Source organism: Cnephaeus nilssonii, assembly GCF_951640355.1.
Source record: "Cnephaeus nilssonii genome assembly, chromosome: 13".
NCBI classification, from domain to species: domain Eukaryota; kingdom Metazoa; phylum Chordata; class Mammalia; order Chiroptera; family Vespertilionidae; genus Cnephaeus; species Cnephaeus nilssonii.
The window spans coordinates 46,167,809-46,191,867 of record NC_137084.1 but is presented as its reverse complement, the minus strand read 5'-3'; the positions used below and the strand labels follow the sequence as shown (position 1 = coordinate 46,191,867).

The 24,059-nt window shown below is 42.4% G+C and overlaps 1 protein-coding gene across 1 annotated transcript in view; it reads right to left on the bottom strand.

The window, feature by feature from the left end:
* Positions 1-24,059, bottom strand: part of ACER3 (alkaline ceramidase 3) — a 92,557-nt gene that overhangs the window by 10,068 nt on the left and 58,430 nt on the right. The window contains exons 6-10 of the mRNA XM_079788188.1: positions 22,239-22,274; positions 15,804-15,862; positions 9,433-9,534; positions 5,326-5,430; positions 349-394 (exon numbers count right to left, since the gene is read on the bottom strand). Coding sequence (XP_079644314.1) covers positions 349-394; positions 5,326-5,430; positions 9,433-9,534; positions 15,804-15,862; positions 22,239-22,274 — 348 coding nt within the window. The remainder of the gene's footprint in view (positions 1-348; positions 395-5,325; positions 5,431-9,432; positions 9,535-15,803; positions 15,863-22,238; positions 22,275-24,059) is intronic.

Here is a 24,059-nt window from a genome sequence, read left to right as displayed (position 1 = left end):
TTCCAGGCTTGCAACAGATCTCAGAAACTATGTTTATTTAATTTATTTAAATGTAGTAAACATCTACCTTGTCAAGCATGGAGCTGGGCATTAAAGTCATCTCAGATCCTTAAAACAAGTTTGCAACGTAGCTATTAACAGTTCCATTTTATTGTTGAAGAACTAAGTCTTAAAAGGAAGAATCTTGCCCAAGGTCACAGAGCAGTAAGTGGGAGAATTAAAATTCAAGAGCATCTGGTTCCAAAGCGTGTACTCACTCCATTACCTCTCCATCCCACCCACTTCCTCCATCCCATCTTCTCACTATCCTCCCTCTCCCAACACACTCACCCTATGAAGTAGACTTACCTTCACTTTTGGCCTGTATCTCAGGTAAAGTGTTCTTGTATATATACTGAAAGAAAAGGGGAGGGAGAAAGCTCTTCAGGCTGATTTTTAATCTATGCAAACTGGCATACTGACAAATTTAACCATAGTGCCTATGTATATATAAAGAACAAGCAACAATGGTGTATCTTTTGTTCTTTTAGCAACCATTTTTTTTTTTTTTTTTTTTGGAGCACTACTCTGTGTAGAGCACTTGGCAAGAAGCTAGGGGAGACAGAGAAATGATCAGCTCTCACACTGTGACTGCAGGATGTTTGCAGTTTAATAGGGAGCATTTCATTCATGCTTTATAGGATTCATATCACAATTGCCAGTGTCACCTTTGAAGATATATGGTAGTAAGGGTTAAAGTATTCTTTTTTTGTTGTTTTGTTCATTCTTACCTGAGGATATTTTTTGCATTGATTTTTAGAGAGAGTGGAAGGGATGGAGGGAGGGGTGGGGAGAGAGAGAGAGAGAGAGAGAGAGAGAGACAGAGAGAGAGAAACATTGAGGTAAGGGACACACATTAATTGGTTGCCTCCTGCACCTACCCCGACCAGGGCTAGGGATTGAACCTGCAACCCAGGTACATGCCCTTGACTGGGAATCTAACCCGAGACCCTTTGGTGGGCAGGTCGACATGCTAACCACTGAGAAAACCGGCCAGGGCTAATGTAGAGTATTCTTATAATATTTTGAAAATGGTTATATCAGCTCTACAGGATTCCAATACAGGTATAAAATAAACAGGAAGGCAATGGAGCACTTTTCATAGTATCCTTTAAATGAGTCACCTCTGAAGATATCAGAGTCTAAAACCAGTACATACAGCAAAGGTAAAGTTAAATTTACCCCTAAAAAATTCATTAAACTTTCCATAACATACAGCATACATAGTTTTTTGTATATTACACTATTTAAATGTATTTCATTAGTAATATACAGACTATCATGTGTGCATATGCAAGCCATAATTTTATAGTGTGAAAAATTTTATCTTTTAAACAAGGAAAGAAAAGGTGAAAGAGCATGTATAGTTGAATTTATGTAATTTAATGTGGCTATAGTGTCACTGTACCCCAAGCCAGAACTGTAAAGAGGAACATCAAATATTATGAAGAATACTCTACTGTCTTAAAATAGAATCCCTCTGACAGTTTTTCGGATGTTAATCTCTAAAAGAAAGCTGCCATCTTTTCCCTTTTCTTTAGGAAAGAGTCCTGGACTGGGGCAGAGAAGCCCTAGATTCCAACCCTTGCTCTCACCCCCACCACTGCCAACTTTTTAAGTAGCTATACTAGTGGGGCAAGCACTGGACCCAGAGCTTTCTACACATTTCATTCTTAAACAACCTACTAGGTGGGCATTATTTTTTTTAAATATTTTTTTATTTTATTAATTTTTTACAGAGAGGAAGGGAGAGAGAGTTAGAAACATCGATGAGAGAGAAATATCAATTAGCTGCCTCCTGCACACCCCCTACTGGGGATGTGCCCGCAACCAAGGTACATGCCCTTGACTGGAATCGAACCCGGGACCCTTGAGTCTGAGGTCAACGCTCTATCCACTGAGGCAAACCAGTTAGGGCTAGGTGGGCATTATTATTCCTGTTTTGCATATGAGAAATGATCTCAGAAAGGTCAAATATTCCTTTCAATGTGCCACAGCTAGTAAATGCTAGAAACAGGACTTGAATTCAGGTTCTGTCTAACAGTTAGCCAATACATTATATTCTAACTGGCCAGTGAACTTGACCTTGAGCAAGTGACCTTGCTGCCTCAGTTTGCTTCACCATCAAACGAAGAAGTTATATTAGATGCTTTCCAAGGTTTCCTAGGTTGTTATGGGGAGACAGAAAAATTCTGGGCTTAAATCCAGGCAATGACACGAAGATCATGTGTGAAGTACTTGACTTTTCTGAGCTTGTCTTTCCTCAAGTATAAAATAATACGTGCCTTATAGTACTGTCAAAAGGATTAAAGGAGGTATATACAATCAAGTGCCTAGCCCAGATGAGGTTCTGAGCTTAAAATTCAAACTTTTTATTATGGAAAATTTCAAACATAAACAAAAGCACCTATTACATTAAGTTGTTAAAAAATCTTATCTTCTCATATTTGCAACATCTGTAATGATGTTTCCTTTTACACTCCTGATACTGGTTATTTATGGTTTTCCTCTTTTCTTCTTGTTAAATGTTACCAGCTATATCAGTTATTATACCTCAGCTCCAAATCCACCCTTCTCTATTCTGTTTGTGATTCAGGAGCTGAGACTATAAACCGAACTTCTGCATTGACAAATGTTCCCTCATAGGCTCTGTTAAAAGAGGGCATTCAAGAGAGACTGCAAATCCAGAGGAGAAAGAAGGGACTTCTTCCATCCTGTTTTATTTTCATGAGGGGCTGCTGACTTGTGGTTCCTGTGATCAGCATCCCAACAACACTTTCTCACTGTGGCACCAGCACTTTGTAGCAGCAGTCCCTTCTTCAGAGGCCTGGGGTCCAGCCTGGGGTCTCTCCTCTGAGCTCAGAAACCAGCACCAGCTGAGCAGTGCCTCCTCTTCAGACTTGAGTTTAGAGACCCTAAATTCTTCAATACTCCTCCCCTCAAGAGATAGGATCTATGTCCCTCCTATTTAAATCAGTGACTTTGACCAGCAGAGTAAGGTGGAAGTGACACCATATGAACTCTGAGACTAGGTTATGAAAGGCCTTGCTGCTTTTGCCTGGTTCTCTTGAGATGTTCCCTCTGGGAGAAGGCTTCTGCCAGGTATGAAGGTTGATTACACTGAGGATGAAGTCGCCCATGAAGGCAGCTCTAGTTTATAGCCACAGCTCCGAGGCAACAGCCAGTATCAAATGACACCCCACATAAGTGAGCCCTCTTGTACTTCTATTCCAGTGGGAGCCTTCAGATGTCTGCAGCCTGAGCTGACATGTGACACCAACCCTATGAGAGGCTCCATGTGAGGACTGCCTGGCTAAGCCCTTCCAAGTTCAAGACCCAAATTCAAGACAATTGTGAGCAAAATACACGGTTTATTTTAAACTGGTAAGTTTGGGGTTGTTGTGTAACATTAGTAACTGAAATATGTGGCTATTGGCGCCCCCCCCCGCCCCCACTATTTTTTTTTATACTCCAATTAAACAAATGTTAGACCCTCTCACTTTATCTTCCATTTCTCTTAACCTCAATTCCATATTTTTTGTCTCTGCTGCATTTAAGTAATTTTTTCCTGATCTATTTTCCACTTTACTAATTCTTTCTTCAATTGAGTTTAATCTGTTATTAGTTCTGTACAGTGAGTTTAGCATTTTGGTTACTATAGTTTTCATTTCTAGAGATTCTATTTGGTTCTTTAAAAAATTTGTTTGAAAAAGTTTCTTTTTTCTTGAACTTATTTAAGTTTGATTTATTTCTTCAAGCATAGAAATTGCATTATTTTTATAATCATTGATAATTCTAATATGTGATATTTTAAAAATCCTTATCCAAGGATATGTTTATTGATTTAGAAAGAGAGAGAAAGAGAGAGAGAGAGAGAGAGAGAGAGAGAGAGAGAGAGAGAGAGAGAGAGGAAGAGAATGCAACCTAGGTAGGTACCCTGGTTTGGAATTAAAACTACAACCTTTCGGTGTATGAGATAACGCCCAACCAAATGAGCCACCTTGGGATTTCTTGTGCAGTGTTAAGGTGCTCATTTTTTAATTATTGGGTTCACTTTATAGTTATTCTTGTTTTTCCTTTTCTACCATGTCAATTTCCCCAAGCATTTTCTCCCATATCCCTTCCCTTTTAAATTAGGTATTTCCCATGTGCTATGGATTAAGAATCCAAATAACCAATGCAGTAAGAAGATGCAAAAAGTAAAATAAACATACTTGGAGACAGAGTTTAAAGAGCTCTTCCATGGTCAAGCTCAGTGTTCCTATTTAGCTGCTCAGAAATCTTTTTTTTTTTTTTTTAATATGTAATTCTCAGGTAGTTAAATTTTAGGTAATTCTGGTTGCCTAAACAAGTTGATCTCCAGATAGGTGAAATGCAAATGTTATTTTGAAGAGGTATTCTAAAAATTTCACTTAAGTTAATTTTCACATTGGTCTAAAGGAAAAATTTCTTCCCTTGCCTACAAATATTTCAGCTCTCTTAATTCTTGAATAGAATTTGAAATTAAACATAGCCTGATCCCCTGGTAAAGAGATCAATATATACATAACCATTCATTAAATCAATTAACAATATATACTGGGTGCTTACTATGTGACAGGCATCATTCTATCCACTTGGGAGAGTTGCAGTGAATAAGATAAAGTCCCAGCTGCTCTCAAGGAATTAACAGTCTAGTTGGGGGAGGTAAACAATGAAATAAACGTCTAACTGGTTATAAATACTTTAAAGGTTATAAACACAACCTGATAAGGGGAGAGAGAATGATATGGAAGTATTATTTGAATAGGGTGATCAGAGAGAATTCTGATTCCATTGCTGTTAATGGCTGACCTCCAATAGACTCTTTATTAGGAGAGCAGGGAAAGCAAAGTGGCAACCAATTTATTTAAGCAGGGGACTTCAGATACTCACTTTTCCAGTCCCCTACTCAGGGGATCTGGGTGCTTTTCTTCCAAAGTTTATTTTTTAATGCTGATCAATAAGAAATTGAAATATTTATATACTACTTGTACTAAAAAAAAATTATATCCTACTTGCATTAAAATGTAGATCATGCATCAGAGGTTAATTAATACAACTGTCTTACTTTAAGTATGAGAAAACTGAGCTTTAGAAGGGAAGGAACTTGTTTAAGGTCACCAAGTGGGAGAGGCAAAGCTGGATCATAAGTTCCTGATTCCGTCTCCAACATTTTATAAACACACCATCTTATTTAAAGAATACAGAAAAAAAAAAAAACCACAACAACACTCCAAAACGAGGTTTTAAAAGTCTGTTTCCTACCTGAAAAGGATGTGAAGATAAGAACCAAGGCCAGTTAAAATATGCCACCAAGCATGAAATTGTGTGGTAACACCTACGATAGGTGGTACCTTCTTTCGAAAGTTCCTGTGAGGAGAGGGGGGAAAATCACTATGTTAATTTTTAAAAATATTTAGCAACTAATGCTGACAGTCTTAGAGCATTTTGAAGTGCCATTCTCAAAAATGGTAGTTACTTAATTTCCTCAAGTCTGCTGCAATCTGCCATACTGTTTTGCAAAGTGTATTTTCAGGAATAGTATTCCTAGCAGAAGTTCTGAAGAAATGACTCTGTGGTCAAAATAAATGTGGGAAATAGTACATAATTTATTGTTCTCTTAGAGATCTATGATGCATATTAACAGATTAAAAACTTTGAAAAGTCCTACCCTAACTTATAGAGTTCACTTCCACTTTTTTTTTTTTCAGGTCACCTACTTACCCCTGGAACCTTTTATTTAGGTATTATCTTATTAACACCTTATAGGACAAATGTTTCCCAGAAACAGGTCTACTTAGCATGCACTGAAGGAACTAGATACATGCTTTTCCTATGTCCTGCATACAACCATCACCTTAGAAGTGTACCACACAGTCTATAAAGTCCTTTGGTATTTATCATTTCACTTCATAGTAAGTCTTTGAGGTAGCTATTATTAGCTTTGCTTTACAGATTAGGAAACTAAAATTCAAAGAGATTTCCTCCCTTCTTTATTGAATTTATTGGGGTGACATTGGTTAATAAAATTACATAGGTTTCAGGTATACAATTCTATCATATATCATCTATATTGTATTATGTGTTCACACCCCAAGTCAAGTCTCCTTCCATCAGAGATATTAATTGAATTGCTCAAGTCACTCAGCTAGTGGCATAGCCAAGTCTAAAATTCTAGATTTTTTAAATATATATTTTTATTGATTTCAGAGAGGAAAGGAGAGGGAGAGAAAGAGAAAAACATCAATGATGAGAGAAAATCATTGATCGGCTGCCTCCTGCATTCCTTCCAGCCCCCCTTGCCCCCCCCCCTAAAACTGGGGCATGTGCCCTGACCGAGAATCGAACAGAATCAAACCGTGACCTCCTGGTTCATAGGTCTATGCTCAACCACTGAGCCACGCTGGTCGGGCTAAAATTCTAGATCTTTTGATTAAGTGTATACTATATTAATATTCTCATTTATTAGAGGGGAAAATAAACATGAAACATCAAATTATTTTTCTAGATATCCCATGAATTTTTGAGACAATTACCATCTAATTTTGAGACAATTACCAGCTCTAATGGGGTTTCTGATGGGTATTACAGATTCAGAACTACTCAATTAGATCTTTGTTTTCAAAGCAAGGTGTATTACTTGTTTGCTTCTGTACATTAAAGTCTACATTTACTTATTTAACTTTTTTACATATCTTACTTATTTTAACTATTTTACTTATTTTAACATTTACTTTTTATTATGGAAAAAGTAAAATGTGCAAAAATAGGCAAAATAAGAATGTACCCATTGACCTCAATAATTATAACATATGGTTACAACAATCTTGTATTATCTTATCTACTTCTCCCCACCACTCCATATTATTTAAAGTAAATCCCAGATATTGTATCATTTTATCTATAAATATTTCAGTATGTATTTCTTAAAGATTAAAACCTCTTTACAACATAACCATACCATTGCATACCTAAAATATTAACAACTAGAGGCCCGGTGCACTTGGGGGCGTCCCTCAGCCTGGCCTGCACCCTCTCACGGTCCGGGACCCCTCAGAGGATGTCCACCGGCCGGTATAGGCCTGCTCCCTACAGGAATATCAGATATCCTTAGCACTTCAAAAGAGGCAGGAGAGGCTCCCGCCACTAAGGCTACGCTCACAGCTGTCAGCCTGGCTTGTGGCTGAGCGGAGCTCCCCCTATGGGAGCGCACTGACCACCAGGGAGCAGCTCCTGCATTGAGCATCTGCCCTCTGATGGTCAGTGCGCGTCATAGCGACCAGTCTTTCCCAGTCGTTCTGCTGTTAGGGTCAATTTGCATATTACCCTTTTATTATATGGGACTAGAGGCCCGATGCATGAAATTCGTGCACAGGGGCGGGGGGTGTGTGTCCCTCAGCCCAGACTACACCCTCTCCAATCTGGGACCTCTCAAGGGATGTCCGACTGCCCGTTTAGGCCTGATCCCAATGGGCTCCTTTTGGAGGTCAATCTGCATATTACTCCAGTGGGATCGGGCCTAAACGGGCAGTCGGACATCCCTCTCATAATGCAGGACTGCTGGCTCCCAACTGCTCGCCTGCCTGCCTTCCTGATTTCCCCTAACCACTTCTGCCTGCCAGCCTGATCACCCCCTAACCACTCCAATGCCAGCCTGATTGATGTCTAACTGCTCCCCTGCCAGCCTGTTTGCCCCCAACTTCCCTCCTCTGCCGGCCTGGTCACCCCTAACTGCCTTCCCCTGCAGGGTTGATTGCCTCCAACTGTCCTCCCTTGCAGGCCTGGTGCCTCCCAACTGCCCTCCCCTGCTGGCCATCTTGTGGTGGCCATCTTGTGTCCACATGGGGGCAGGATCTTTGACCACATGGGGGTATCCATATTGTGTGTTGGAGTGATGGTCAATCTGCATATTACTCTTTTATTAGATAGGATAGAGGCCTGGTGCACAGGTGGGGGCCAGCTGGTTTGCCCTGAAGGGTGTCCCGGATCAGGGTGGGGGTTCCCTTGGGGCATGGGGTGGCCCGAGCGAGGGGCCTGTGGTGGTTTGCAGGCTAGCCACGCCCCTTGGCAACCCAAGCGGAGGCCCTGGTATCTGGAATTTATTTACCTTCTACAATTGAAACTTTGTAGCCTGGAGTGGAGCCAAGCCTCCAGCTTGCTCTGTGGCCGGCAGCCGTTTCTGTTGGGGTTTGTGTATATCTTCTATAATTGAAACTTTGTAGCCTGGAGCGGAGGCCTGGGCCGGCCAGGGTGTGTGGAAAGTGGGGGGCAACCCTAGCCTCCTGCTCTTTCCAGCTTCATGGCTGCCGCCATTTCTGTTTGGATTTGTTTACCTTCTATAATTGAAACTTTGTAGCCTTGAGTGGAGGCTTAGGCCGGGAAGGGCAGGCGGAAAGCTTGGCTTCATCCGTTGCCTGGGAAACCCAAGCCTCCCTCCTGCTCTCTGTGGCTGTAGCCATCTTGGTTGGGTTTATTTGCATACTTGCTCTGATGGGCTGGTGGGCGTGGCTTGTGCATGTAGCGGAGTGATGGTTAATTTGCATATCACTCTTTTATTAGGTAGGATAATCCATTAATATCATCAAATATTCAAATACCAATCAAAGTTCCAATCATCTCATAAACTGTTTTTTTCAAAGTGGTGTTGTTTGCATCAAAATCTAACACATATTGCATTTGGTTGATATATCTCATAAATCTCTTTTAATCTATATGTTTTTTCTCCTTTTTTTCCTCCCCTCTGCTGAGATCAGGTCATTCATCCTGTAAATTTCCCACAGTCTGAATTTTGCTGATTGCCTTTCTGTGGTGCTGTTCAACACAGTCCTCTGTGCTTTGGCAAAACTGTGAATTTTGAGTTGGAAGAATCCACTATTTTAATTTATTTAACATGTTAATTTTAATGGAAATTGAGGCCCAGAAAGATAGCGTTTTAGTAACAGACTTGGGTCCAGAGACCCAAGATTTAAACTCCAGTCAATACATAATTGCTGACAAGGTGAAAAAAAGGAACACTTGCCTTTCTTAGACAATAGCATTAAGCATGTGAAAGTACAAAATTATATACATGCATTTCATATCCTATTTTAAATCACTCTTATTTATTCAGTAAAGCAAATTAGGCAGATTTCAAAGACTTAGTCAACATTTGATTAAAAATCTCTATAGATATTACAAAATATTCTTAGGTCTAAATTTTTAAAAATTTAAAAAAGTCTTCCCAGAAGTTTACTTTATTATATTTTTCATACCTTTTTAATTTCAATAATGGCAAAAATTCACTTCAGGGCACTAATAATTCTATATGCCTATGAAATTCTGCTTAACAGATTGCTCCAAAAATATTTTTCAAAGACTAAAAATGTATCTTACCTCAGTGGATCACAAAAGATGTTATCTACGTTCCATAATAAAAATCCCAATAAAAATATACCCAAAGATGTATAACCCAGTCCTCTAAGCCATGGATAAACCCTGTGGAAAAATTAAAAAGCACAATGAAATTTTGCTGTGTCATGTCATGATCAGAGCTTGAAGTAATCACTTTCATGAGAAGGAAAGATTATTGTTAGTATTAAAAGCAAACCTATTCATTAAATTATCTAATACATTTGCCTATTACATTTAGCCTTTATTTTTTTATTTTTTATTTTTTTAATTTCTTTATTGATTAAGGTGTCACATATTTGTCCTCATCCCCCCATTCCCCTCCCATACCCCTCCCCATGGATGCCCCAACCCCCTGTTGAACTTAACCATTGGTTAGGCTCATATGCGTGCACACAAGACCTTTGGTTGATCTCTCCCCCCTCTCCCCTATCCTCCCTCTGAGGCCCGATAGTCCGATCGATGCCTCCTTGTTTCTGGTTCTGTTCTTGTTCATCAGTCTATGTTGTTCATCATTTCCCCTAGATGAGCGACATCATGTGTCACTAGAGATATACTTATAGGAATTGAATGTGCGCGGAGCAATAATAGTTATGCTGACAGGCAAATGAATCAGTCTGTAGTGAGTTTCTTTCTGGACCAACAGTTCTTTTGAGACCCAATATCAATGTCCACCAGTTCCTTATGAGTACATGTTGGTACTGACCCCTCAGCTCTGGATGGTGGACAAATGGTGGTAATGCAGGTCCGACTCCCTCTGGTTTGGTCTCGGCCGGACCCAGGGGCATGGCTTCACCGGATCCAGGGGCCCATGGCCTCACCCGGACCCGGGACCCAGCCTCACCCAGATCCAGGGGCACACGGCCTCGCCCGGACCCGGGATCTAGCTTCCCCCGGACCCAGGGGCACGTGGCCTCACCTGGACCCAGGGGCGCGTGGCCTCTCCCAGACCCAGGGTCGCGTGGCCTCACCCAGATCCAGGGGCCCATGGCCTCACCCGGACCCGGGACCCAGGCTCACCCGGATCCAGGGGCCCACGGCCTCACCCGGACCCGGGACCCAGGCTCACCCGGGTCCAGGGGCCCACGGCCTCACCCGGACCCGGGACCCAGGCTCACCCGGGTCCAGGGGCCCACGGCCTCACCCGGACCCGGGACCCAGGCTCACCCGGGTCCAGGGGCCCACGGCCTCACCCGGACCCGGGACCCAGGCTCACCCGGGTCCAGGGGCCCACGGCCTCACCCGGACCCGGGACCCAGGCTCACCCGGATCCAGGGGCCCACGGCCTCACCCGGACCCGGGACCCAGGCTCACCCGGATCCAGGGGCCCACGGCCTCACCCGGACCCGGGACCCAGGCTCACCCGGATCCAGGGGCCCACGGCCTCACCCGGACCCGGGGCCAGGCTCACCCGGATCCAGGGGCCCACGGCCTCACCCGGACCCGGGGCCAGGCTCACCCGGATCCAGGGGCCCACGGCCTCACCCGGACCCGGGACCCAGCCTCACCCGGATCCAGGGGCACACGGCCTCGCCCAGACCCAGGATTCAGCTTCACCTGGACCCAGGGGCTCATGGCCTCACCCGGACCCAGGGGCGCGTGGCCTCTCCCGGGCCTGGGACCCAGCCTCACCTGGATCCAGGGGCACACGGCCTCGCCCGGACCCGGGATCTAGCTTCCCCTGGACCCAGGGGCACGTGGCCTCACCTGGACCCAGGGGCGCGTGGCCTCTCCCAGACCCAGGGTCGCGTGGCCTCACCCGGATCCAGGGGCCCACGGCCTCACCCGGACCCGGGACCCAGGCTCACCCGGATCCAGGGGCCCACGGCCTCACCCGGACCCGGGACCCAGGCTCACCCGGATCCAGGGGCCCACGGCCTCACCCGGACCCGGGGCCAGGCTCACCAGGATCCAGGGGCCCACGGCCTCGCCCGGACCCAGGATCTAGCTTCCCTCGGACCCAGGGGCACGTGGCCTCTCCCAGACCCAGGGTCGCGTGGCCTCACCCGGTTCCAGGGGCATGTGGCCTAACCCGGACCTGGGACCCAGCCTCACCCTGACCCAGTTCCCAGCCTCACCCGGACCCAGGGGCGCGCGGCTTCACCCGGATCCGGGACCTAGCGGGGTTTCGTCTTCTTGATCCCAATTCCTGTTGGTCAATTCCCTCTCAGCAATTCCTTCGGCCATTTTCTCAGAGCTCCAGGGCAGCCACTGCAGAACTCGTTGGGCAGCGGGCTCGGCGAAGCTCCGGTGTGCCCGGTGCGCGGCGGCGGGCTGGTCCGGGGTGGCTGCGTCGGCCCTTGGGTCTGCAGCGGTGGCCGGTTGCCGAGCGTGCGCACCTGGCCGCTTCCGGGGAGTTGAGATTCTTGAAGGACTCGGAGGTCAGCAAGCGCGTAGTCTCCCACCCCATGTCTCCCAGGGGCTTGTCTGTCCGTGCTCGGCAGCGAGTGGAGCCTTCCCCTCAGCCGGAGACCGCTGGGGGAACTGCACCGAGCACGTTCCAGGCCGCCATTGTGTCGCCTGAGCCGTAGTTTTTAAAGTGTGGTCTTTGGGTCACCGGCATCAGCTTCATCCCGCGTACCCCTCTTTTATTCTAGTTGTAGAGCATCTGCTCAGTCAGCCCTCCGGTGGTTCTGGATGGTGTCTGCTCTGCTCTCCCGTCGTAGTCTCAAAATTGTTGTGGTAGGCAGCAATCAGGCTTCTGCCCTATGCCTCCATCTTGGTCCTTGTTTGTATAGTTAAGTCTTGATTGTTGTTGGTGTCACTGGGAGGAATTGTCCTCCAGGCCACTTGGCTGTGCGGACCCTCTGTGTCTATAAAGGAAGAGTTGCTGTGCGGGAGACACGTTTATGTGCCAGGTCTTGGTGCAGCAAAGCTTTGGCGCTCCCTGCGTCTGCCTCTTGAATGTGTCCCTTATGCGAGTGGTTGAAATCTGGTGTCATCTCACACCGACCACTAGATGCCCTCGTTTCTGGGTCTCCAATGGAGTGTAGGTCAGCTACTGCCGGAGGCCCCTCAGCAGGAATTACAGCATCCCTTATATTCGTGACCTGTTTCGGTGTCTTCCCCTTTTGGCTGCCTCCCTATTGCTCAGCTTCCCCAATCTCCCTAGGTGGTCGCTCTTGATACCCCCCTTTGTGGGCTGAGTGCAAAGTCTTGGTGTTGTTAAGCCTTGAATGCTGTTGGTACACTGGGAGGATGTGACCTCCAGTCCAATTGGCTGTGAGGATCAGCTGTGTCTATGCCGGGAGACAGCCCCATTCAACTAGACTTGCAAAATTGTAAAAGCCTCTGTGTTCAGCTTGGATGGGGCGGAGTTACAGGGCGGAGCCTACCGCCTTGGCTTCCCGTCAGCCCCGCCCTATGAGGTTCCTGTGTCTCAGTGTCCCTCTGTACTCCCAGCAAACACCTCTGAGAGAAAAGCGCCCTGGAGTTTCGCGTGCTGCCAAACAGTCTAGTCTCTCCCCCAATGAATCTGGATTCCCAGATTCTCGCCCGGAGCTGGGTTTCCGTGTAGTCGGAACTGGGGCTCACCGCTGTCTGGCGCTTTTGTCTCCTTCCCACCAGGGCGTCTCAGCGGCACAGTCAACAGCCCATCCTCCGCGCACAATCCCGTGCGCGCCTCCGGTGCTCTGCTCTTCGCCGCCTCTCTGCACCTCTGCCCCACAGCCCAGCTTTCCCCAGCATGAGCCTGGCTTCCCCGGGTCTCTCCCAGAACTGGGGTTCAGTGCAGTTGGAACTGGGGTTCAGCATGGTCAGGAGCTTTTGTCTCCCTCCCGCTAGGGCAATCCAGCGGCACAGGCAACAGTCCCTCCTCTGCGCACATTCCCGTGCTTTTATCTCCTTCCCGCCAGAGAACGCCAGCCAGGCCGTCAGCCGCCCCTTCCTCTCCGGCTCCGTCTTCCCCGCAGGCCTTCCCCGCAGGCCTTCCCCGCAGGCGCGCGGGCTCGTGTCTCCGCCCGTGTCTCCATACCTCAAGCTTTTATGGCTTCTCTGATTTTCCTTGTGGTTTTCTCTTTCCCTCTAGTTGTGGGCATTTCAGTCGCCAGCTTTCCTGTGGTTCTGGATGATGTCTGTTTTGACTTTTAGTTGTGTTTTTGAAATTGTTGTGCCAGGCTGTAGGTTAGGTGTTTAACCTATGCCGCCATCTTGGTTTCTCCTCCTACATTTAGCCTTTAAAAGGTACTGAGAGAGAATGTGTTTCTAAGACTTGGCTAGGTATATCAAGAAGGTAATGTAAAAGCCCCCAGTAACTTTATCAGTTCCATGGACGTGCAAGGGGAGTGGTGGAACATAATTAACATTGAATCACCTGCTCTGTGTCAGGCACTATAGTAAATTAGATACACACTACACACACACACACACACACACACACACACACACACACACACGTACACACAAATTAAATCTTCAAATAAACCCTATGAAGCAGGCATTATTCTTTTTACTTCACCAATAAGAACTGATGCTTGATGAGTTACTCAAAATAATAGCAGCTTATATCTATATTTAATAGCTGCAATGAGGTTTCATTGACTTACATTAAAATGCATATATTTAAAGTATACATTTGATGAATATATTCATATGTATCCATGAAACCAACAACACACTCAAGATAATAAATATATCCATCACCTCTAAAAGTAGAGTTTGCATTTTCATAATGTTGTATAAATAATACAGCATATCTGCTTTATTGTATGTGTTTTTTCCTCTTGGCATAACTATTTTGAAATTCATCCATGTAGTTATATATATCAATACATCAGTTCCTTTTATTCCTAAGTAGTATTCCGCTATATAGATATATCACAATTTGTTTATCAGTCCAAATATTGGTGGACATTGGTATTTTCAGTCTTCTTTGCCATACAAAGCAGCTACTACCATTCATAAATAAGTCTTTTTATAAACATATGCTTTTATTTCTCTTGGGTAAAAAGCTAGGAGAGGAATGGCAGGTGAATGCTTAACTTTCTAAGACTGCTAAACTGCTTTCCTAAGTGATTGTGTTTTCCTAAGTGATTTTACATTCCCATCAGCAGTGTGGTTTTAATTTGCATTTCTTTAATGGCTAATGCCATTGAATATCCTTTCACCTGCGTGTCTGCCAACCATCTAACTTTTTTGATAGTTTGCTGATCTTTGTCCATTTAAAAAATTGTTGTTTGCCATATTATTGCATTGTAAGAGTTCTTTATATATTCTAAATGTAAATCTTTTGTTGGATATATATTTTGCATATATTTTCTCCAACTCTGTGACTTGCCCTTCATATTCTTAACAGTGTCTTTTGAAGAACAAAAGTTTGTTATTTTGATGAAGTTCAATTTATCAATATTTTCATTATAGTTTACACTTTTTGTGTCCTATTTAATAACTCTTTGCTTAAGCAAGCCTGCAAAAACTTCTGCTCTATTTTCTTCTAAAAGTGTTTTAATTTTTACATTTAGGAATTTGATTCACTTCTAGTAAATTTTTGTAATGGTGTGAGTTTAAGTTAATTTTAAAAATAAGACTATTAAACTGTTCAGCACAATTTGAAAAGATTACCTTTTCCTCACAGAAAAACCTTAGATGCTTATTTAAAATTAGGTCAGTATGGATATGTAGGTCTATTTTAGAATAGGCCTATTTTTGGATGTTCCATTGATTTATATTTCATTCTTACCAGTAATACCACATTGTCTTAGTGTGGCACAGAGCAAAACAAGTAGAATAAGTCCTCTAACTTTACTGTTCTTTTTAAAAAATGTTTTGGCTATTCTAGATTCTTTGCCTTCCTATGTAAATTTCAGAATCAGTTTCTCATTTTTTACTCTATAATTTTTAAAAGGCTTTAATATACTTATACATTATAAACAAAAGGAGGCCATCATATATAGCTTTCCTCAAATTTCTTTTTAATAAAATATATTTTATTAATTTTTTACAGAGAGGAAGGGGGAGGGATAGAGAGTTAGAAACATCAGATGAGAGAGATACATCGATCAGCTGCCGCCTGCACACCCCCTACTGGGGATGTGCCCGCAACCAAGGTACATGCCCTTGACTGGAATCGAACCTGGGACCCTTCAGTCCGCAGGGTTGATGCTCTATCCACTGAGCCAAACCGGTTAGGGCTCCTCAAATTTCTTTTAATTTTGAAACTCTTGTTTTCACATGGTGCCTATTAGCAACTTGCTTAAAGAACTAGTATTCCTTGTAATTATACCATAATGAATGTTGGGTTATATAGTTTTCATTCAATATCCCTGTTGGAATTGGGTTTTATGTATTATTTCAATTTAGGCTATAGATTTATTGCCTGAATGTACTCTAATCATAGTGTGATTATCCAAGCTACTTACCATGTAACAATATAAATTGATCGAAGTACTAATGTGAAGACCAACATTCCATACATGACCTAAATAAGAAAGGAAAAAATGATGTTACTAAAATCATTATTCTTTGGCAAAGAAAGTATAGTTCTCCCAATTAAATGTAAACATTTATTATCTTTTATTACATTTTAAAGAACAGAATTTTTAAGAATATATAGTTATATAACTAAGAGTCATGCTAACCTTTGAGGAAAACTTAAGAGCCTGTTTGTGAATAACCAGCATCAGAAGTTCTGTGTCCATTTTAGTTCTTATGTTAGGTGAAATTTTAAATATCTGCCAAAACCTGAACAGATGCTATAATTTTGCCTCACATTCCCTAGATCTTTCCCTTCTCTTTAGTTTCACTTTCAGCAACTGATTCTACTTCCCAGGTTGCTGGCTCAATCTCCAGCAGGAGGCGCACAGGACGTTTCTCTCACATCAGTTTTTTTCTCTCTCCCCCTCCCGTCCTCTCTCTCTCTAAAATCAATAAAAAAATAGAAAAAAAATTGGTCAGATTACTTAACCTCTAACTCTACTAACTCACCTACAAAATGAAGATGATAATATCTATACAGGTTTGCTGATATTTTTATTATAATAGGTAAGTCAGTCCATATAAAGTATATGAAAGAATATATAATACTTAGTACATAAGAGATATTAAAAAATGTCAGCTTCTTTTCTAAGTGTGCTTACACAGTAGTTTATTTACATCTCTAATTTGTAATTAAGTGGCATAAATGGAATATAATAAAATTTAAATAAATCTGCTTAAGTTCCTGTCTAGAACCAATCCGTAGGAGACATCCACTTTGGCAGGAAGAATTTATATAATAGTACTCTCTGAGACATTAGATGAGATCTCACTGAGATACTCAAGTACTGATTTGTTAATTAGCTGTTTAAAGAGGGTTAACTAACTTGTTAAATGTTCTTTTAATCTATTCTCATATACACTTTTTCTTATTTCCTTATTTAAGATATATTGGTGTATAGAGTGAATGTGGTGGCTATGTGATTTGTGTATTTTACACTTTGCAAGGCTATCAAATTAAATAAAAGCATCTGGCTCTCTTTTGGAGATGTTTGGATCACCTTATATTTAATACAGTAGTAGAACTGGTATCAAGATTTTCTCTCTCTCTGGGAAGCTAATCTGATTAGCAAGACCATCATCCTGGTTGTGGCAGATATTTTTAAAATGTTTATTAGCTCCTTCTCTCTAATAGTATAGCACTATTTATCTCTCTAGGCCCAACTCAAATATCTCCTTTCAGAAGCTTTCTGTGATTATTACAGGCAAAATTTTATGCATGTCATCTTATATCTCAATATGTACTTTTAGTATCACACTATTGTTTATTGCCTTATGCTTTTAACTTATATTATTTTTATATTATCCTCGTGAAAAAATACTTCTTTTTCTGAACATTTTCAGATAAATTGAAGAATCGGCACATCAGAAATTTGTCCATGGATAATAAAGTGGCAAGAAATCAAAGTGGTAAGAAATCAAGATTCCAAACTCTCAAGCCAGAGCTCCTTTAGATTAGACAATGTTGCTTTTCCCTCCTTTTCCATTATTTTTAAGATCTTGAAAGTTATTGTAAATCTTGTCATAAACTCCAAAACAATTTTCTACGTAAAAATTCCAAAACAACCCAGCCAGTATGACTCAGTGGTTGAGGGTCAACCTATGAACCAGGAGGTCACAGTTTGATTCCCAGTCAGGGCACATGCCCTGGATGCGGGCTCCATCCCTAGAAGGGGGTGTGCAGGAGGCAGCCGATCAATGATTCTCTCTTGTCATTGATATTTCCATCTCTCTCTTCCTCTTCCTTCCCCTATGCAATCAAAAAAAAAAAAAAAATTCGGCTTATGAGCTGGGAGCAGTGGGAGAGAGACACGGAAGCCACATGAATTATTTGTAAATGTTGTTTTAATAAAAGCAGAGCTTTTTCTAAAAAAACAACAAAACAAAACACATCAACAGTTACATGAAAGAATAAAAACAATACTCCAAACTCAAATCTTAGAAAAGTTTTCTTTTATGAATGATACCCAGAAAATAAATAGGGATAGATTTTTTTTAAGCCATAAGTATAGATAGTTTTGATTATAATTACTTAACAGATCAGCACAGGATATTCTAGATTAGATATTTGAGGTAGAGGCCTCTTTAAAAAAGCTTTTCAACAGCAATAGTGGGTCATTTTTCCCTAACCTGTTTTTTAATACTGGAGTAAGTAATAATTTAGTTACATGCAGTAGATGCACTTTTGTTTGTTTGTTTGTTAATCCTCACTGAGGATATTTCTTTCCATTGATTTTCAGAGAGTGGAAGGAAGTGTGGGTAAGAGAGAAAGACACATCAACTGGAGAGGGAATCCTGCAACCCAGGTATGTGCCCTTATAAGACATATATGTTACAAAATTTTTTTACAAGTCTATTTTCCTGACCAGACAGTGAGCACTTTGAGACCAGCAGCCATATCTTATTTGCCTTGGTATAATAATATTAGTTAACTAGAGGCCCGGTGCATGAAATTTGTGCACTGGGATGGGGGTGTCCCTCAGCCCAGCCTGCACCCTCTCCAATCTGGGATCCCTCTCACAATCTGGGACTGCTGGCTCCTAACCACTCACCTGCCTGCCTGCCTGCCTGATTGCCCATAACTGCTTCTGCCTGCCAGCTTGATCACCCCCTAACCGCTCCCCTGACAGTCTTGATCACCCCCTAATCGCTCTCCAACACCTAACTGCTCCCCTGCTGGCCTGATCGCCCCCAACTGCCCTCCCCTGCCAGCCATCTTGTGACAACGTGGGGGCAGCCATCTTGTGATGACATGGGAGTGGCCCTCTTGTGACAATGTGGGGCGGCCAACTTGTGGCGGCCATCTTATGACAACATGGGGGCGGCCATCTTGTGATGACATGGGGCGGCCATCTTGTGATGATGTGAGGGTGTGAGGGTAATTTGCATATTACCTCTTTATTATATAGGATGCTTACTGAGTGCTTACTATGTGCTAAGGATTTTTTATATGCATTATCTCATTTAATCCTCAGACAACTTTATACCAATTTTAGCCAGCATAATAAACTCCTTAAGAGCAGGGACCTCTTTATTTCATTTATTAATATATCTCTTGTGCCTAGCACAGCACCTGGCACTTAAAAAGCTCAAAGAAGTTAAGTAACTTGTCCAAGGTATACAGCTAATAAGTGGAGAGATTAGATTGGAATCCAAGTCTGTCTGACTTTAGATCTTAACCTTTTGCACTCGGATGTTGAGATTAAAATTACTCTTTGAATGTATCAATAATTTGAAATATAAAAAAATCCAAATAAATAAGTTTGTATTAAAAGAAACTCCAGTTTTTTATTCTACTGCCGCACTTTGTAAAATCTGGGGTATTTAAAAAATTAAATCCCGAGTAGAATAAAGGAATCGAGAAAAAAGCAAGCGAGTGCAAAGGGTTAAAGTCTTTTTTTAAATGTATTTTTATTGATTTCAGAAAGAAAGGGAGAGGAAGCGATAGAAATATCAATGATGAGAGAGAGTCATTGATCGGCTGCCTTCTGCATGCCCCCTAGTAGGGATCGAGCCCACAACCCTTCAGTCCACAAGCCGACACTCTGTCCACTGAGCCAAACCAGTAAAGCTAGATCTTAAAGTCTTACTTTTATGCCTCTTTAATTACAACTTACAGCTCAGAATTTGGTACTGAGAAAGTACACAGTGGAAGTGGACATCTGTTGAATGAATGAATGTATTCTACTTCAGGTTATTTAGCTACTTCACACTAGCATTCCCCTACTTCTTCACTTCTCCATCCTCATTTTTATTTTATTTTATTTTTTTCAGCCTGATTTCTAATCTCTAAGCCTAGGATATAAGCCATAGCTATAATCTTTCATTCTGTCTCTCTTCCTATCAGCAAACATTACCACTCTACACAGAGAAGAAAATATTTATTACTGGAAAAACATGTGGAAATTACAGCATGAGATATTATATGAATACTAGTGCCCTGGTGCATGGATTCATGCACATTGAAAGTAAATTAATTAGAAGGTGGCCGATGGGGTGGGACTGGGCGAGACGGGCTGGACACACCCTGGAGCCAACCTCCTGTGGTCCCTCCCTGGCCAGCCGCACCTGGGGCGGCACCATGGCTCAAAGGGCATCTGTGGAGTGAGCGGGTCCCTCTGGCAGGTGGGGTCCCTAGGCCTGGCCTGCAGGGATCGAGCTGAAACTGGCTCTCCAACATCTCCTGAGGGGTCCCAGATTGTGAGAGGGCGGTTCTCAGGTTACGCACCCTGGAATCAGGCTCCCTCCTCTCTAGTTCTAGGGTGCATCACCCGAGAACTGCAGCTGCCAAGTCACCACAGCTTGGCAGCTCCTGCATTGAGCATCTGCCCCTTGGTGGTCATTGCATGTCATAGCTACCGGTTGGATGATCGGACGGTGGCTTAGCCTTTTATATATATAGATTTTTTTTACTGTTATTACATAAACATAATGTCAAATAGATCTAAAATATAAAATGGAAAATTGGTCATAAACTTACAAAAATTAACCTCAAGTTTCCAAATTTTGTTTTTTTGTGGTTGATTTTTCTTTCTTATAAAGGCAAACAAACATATTATAAAAATTGAACTATTTTTAATATAAACTTACTTCTTCATTTTCTACAGTGTCAATAAATCTTTCTAAACAATGACATCACTTCAAGCTATAATAAACAGGGAAGTGAGTTGAGGGTGTCCTCTCCTGTAACATCTACTATGTCTATTTTCAGCTGACCTGTAGAAAAGCAAGGCAGAATAATGTGGTTTTGGAATTTATTTAAAAAACAGATTTCGGCCCTGGCCTGGCAGCTCTGTTATGTTCGAGTGTCATTCCAATACTCCAGTTGCAGTTTTGATCCCCGGTCAGAGTACATATTAGAATCAACCAATGCATAAATAAATGGAACAACAAATTGATCTCTTCCATCCCTCCTTCCCTCTCTGTTTACACATAAATAAATAAATGTATATAATCCAATATCTCTGTTTAAATAAATAAATAAAAATAAAAACCAGATTTCAGTTAGATGATTACTGTCTAGCTTCAGTTTAAAAAGTTTTGGGTATATTTACTTATTATATAAGCACAAAATAATCTAAAACTACAAAACTTCTGACACTCCTGAAATGTGTGCTTATTTATTTATTTTTACTTGTTAGTTTGTTAAAAGAATGGTGACAGGAGTCAAAAAAATCTAGATTATAATCCTGGCTCTGCCTCTTAATAACTATGTAACCCGGGGACAAATTATTTAATATTTGTGAGCTCATTTTCCTACTAATGTGGATAATAAGCCCTAATTTTCAGGATTGCTGGGGAGACTAGTCTGTGTAGCAATGAGCATAGTACCAGGCACATGGTGGCACTCAATAAACAATAGCTCTCTCTAGTTAGGGTCTGCTACTTTATTTCATTCTGGTTTCATTATGGGATACACTTAAATCATTATTTCCTCCAGCAGTTTCCTGTGTTTGTTTCCCTCAATTTAAATAACCTTCTACCTCAAAAAACTTATCATAATAATAAAGAGCTAATATGCTAATGGTCGGGATGCCGTAACACGTAACAACCTATCACAGGAGGCTGCCTGCGCATGCTCTGGAGACGGGGCTGAAGCGGGGAGGCACCCAGAGGAGGCATAACCATCCCGTGCCGGGGAGGGCGGGGGTGAGAGCCCGTAGCACCCCCACATCAGTCCTTCGCCACCCACTGCTCGCACTCAGAGCGCCCTGCCACCCACTTGCCAGGGGAAGGAGCACAGCGCAGCAGGCGGGAGGCTTCCAAGCTCTCCTCTGGCGCCATGATGGGGCGGAGCTGTCGCGTTGCTCCGGAGATGGGCGGAAGCAGGGAGGCTCCCGGACAAGGCGGGACCAGCCTGAGGTGACTGGAGGGACTAAGGACGGGGCTTGAAGTGTCCAGAGAAGGCCAGAGAGGTTAGGAGCTGGGCCAGGCATGCTGGAGCTCTGTGTGGAGTTTCGGGTGCGCGATTTCGTGCACTGGACTCCTAGTAATATATATTAGGAGGAAAATATTCAAGGACTTTTCACTCTATCTTTTCTAGAAAATAATGTCATAAAAGACATTATATATGTATGTGCATAAGGCTTCCTCCTTTTTTCTCCTTATATGAGCAATGTTGCACCTGCATTACTGAATACCAACAGCCAGGTGGGCCTGGGCATTGACTGTTCCAGGTAGATTCCTGTTAGCTACAGCTGGCTCCTGTAGGCACTTGAGTTTGCAACCTCTGTATCTGCATATTATTTATCAGAAAAGGAAAACATAAAGCAGGCAAGTATTGTTAATCAATCAAATGTGTAATAATTTTAAAGAATTACCTGATGGAATACAGGCTCCTTTACCTTAAGGTAAACCTGCAAAATATTAAAACATATGTGAATGAAATGCATGATGAAGGGGAGAAGAAAACTTATTACAACAATTCTGCAAATTCCAAACCTCTCCTGCTTCCCTAGTCCTGCTACTCAGATCTGACTCCAGCCATACAAAACCAATCAGATTAAGTGGCAATGCCATAGGAGGGCTAGTCCCTACAGGTGGGTCTCTCCCAGTGCTAGCTTTACCATGGCAAACTACATGTTTCAAAATTGTTGTGGATATCTCTGGTCTCTTGGCCTCTGCATCAGCATCAAGGAGGGACAAAGATGCATGGATACTTGTGACAGCTGAAGAGGTTATGCCTAGAACCCTGTAGCAGATATGTTCTACAGTATAAAGAACACTAGCCTTAGAGGTAGAGACACAAATTTAATTTCAGACTGCCACTTACTTGCTACAGGCTTTGAGTAAGTGGCATCACAACCAAAAGACTAATTTTCCTTATCTTGATAATGGGAATAATATTGGTGACAAATAAGAAGCTAAAATACATGAAAGTGCCCTGGCCGGTGTGGCATCATCCCATGCACCAAAGGGGTTGCTGGTTCAATCCCTCGTAGGGGGCATGCAAGAGGCAGCCTATCAATATCCTGCTCTCACATTGAAGTTTCTCTCTCCCTCTCTAAGAACCAATAAAATATCTTTTAAAAAGGGCATAAAAGTGACTAGCATAGTAGGTGCTCAAAAAGTGAAAACATTAAAAAAAAAATCTCTGCCCCAGCCAGTTTTGCTCAGTGGATAGAGCATCAGCCCATGGGCTGAAGGGTCCCGGGTTTGATTCTGAACAAGGGCATATACTTTGGTTGCAGGCTTGATCCCCAGCCCTGGTCAGGACGCATGCGGGAGGCAACCAATCCATGTGTCTCTCTCACTTGGATGTTTCTCTCTGTCCCCGACTCCCTGCACCCTTTCTTGCACTCTGTAAAAATTAATGGAAAAATATCCTTGGGTGAGGATTAATAAAACAAATTTCTTGTGTTTCTGCCCAAAACTTCTAAGTCACTTGCCCAGATGTGTTCCCAGTTACACAAACTCTAGTTTTAGGCTCCATTGTCATATGGGTGGTTAAATTCAGTCCAGTACACCTGGCTCTATGCCTATGGACAGTGTAATAGTCTACTAGAAATGCTTCACCACACTCTTGCCCAAGGGCCTGGCGAACTCCTACTCATCAGTTAAAACTCAGCTTAAATGCCTTCTCTATGGAGCTTTCCTTGACCCACTCTAGAAATCTTCATTGATACTCCTTCATCTCATCCTTGTATGACTAGTTTTTACCTCTGTTATTGCAATTATTATCTTTTGAAGCAATTCTTCATTTACACGTTTGACTTCTGTATTAGAATGTACTCCTCAAGCAAAGCAACTGCTTCTCAGTCATCTTTATATTTTCTACTGCTTCATATGATAGGTTTGCAATACAAGTTTGTTGAAATGAGTATATCTTTATACAAAATTCAATTCACTTGAGGAAAAAAGACACTTAGGTAGGCTCAGAAGTGACCAGCTCTCTCAACTTATTAGGAAAAGGTTAAAAAATAGTCATATTAGGCTCAACAGAGCAGAGCGAATCTCTCTCTCTCTTTTTTTAACAAACAGGAGACAATATATCCATCCATTAGAAGAAGTTCATTTCTTCCCATTTCTACTAAATATTAACCTTTTGATTTTTCCCCCATTTTTTTAAACCAGAGTTTTAAAAAGTTGTTTCAACTTTTTGTTGAGAAATAACACCTGAATGGGAAACAAAGAAGCAGTAA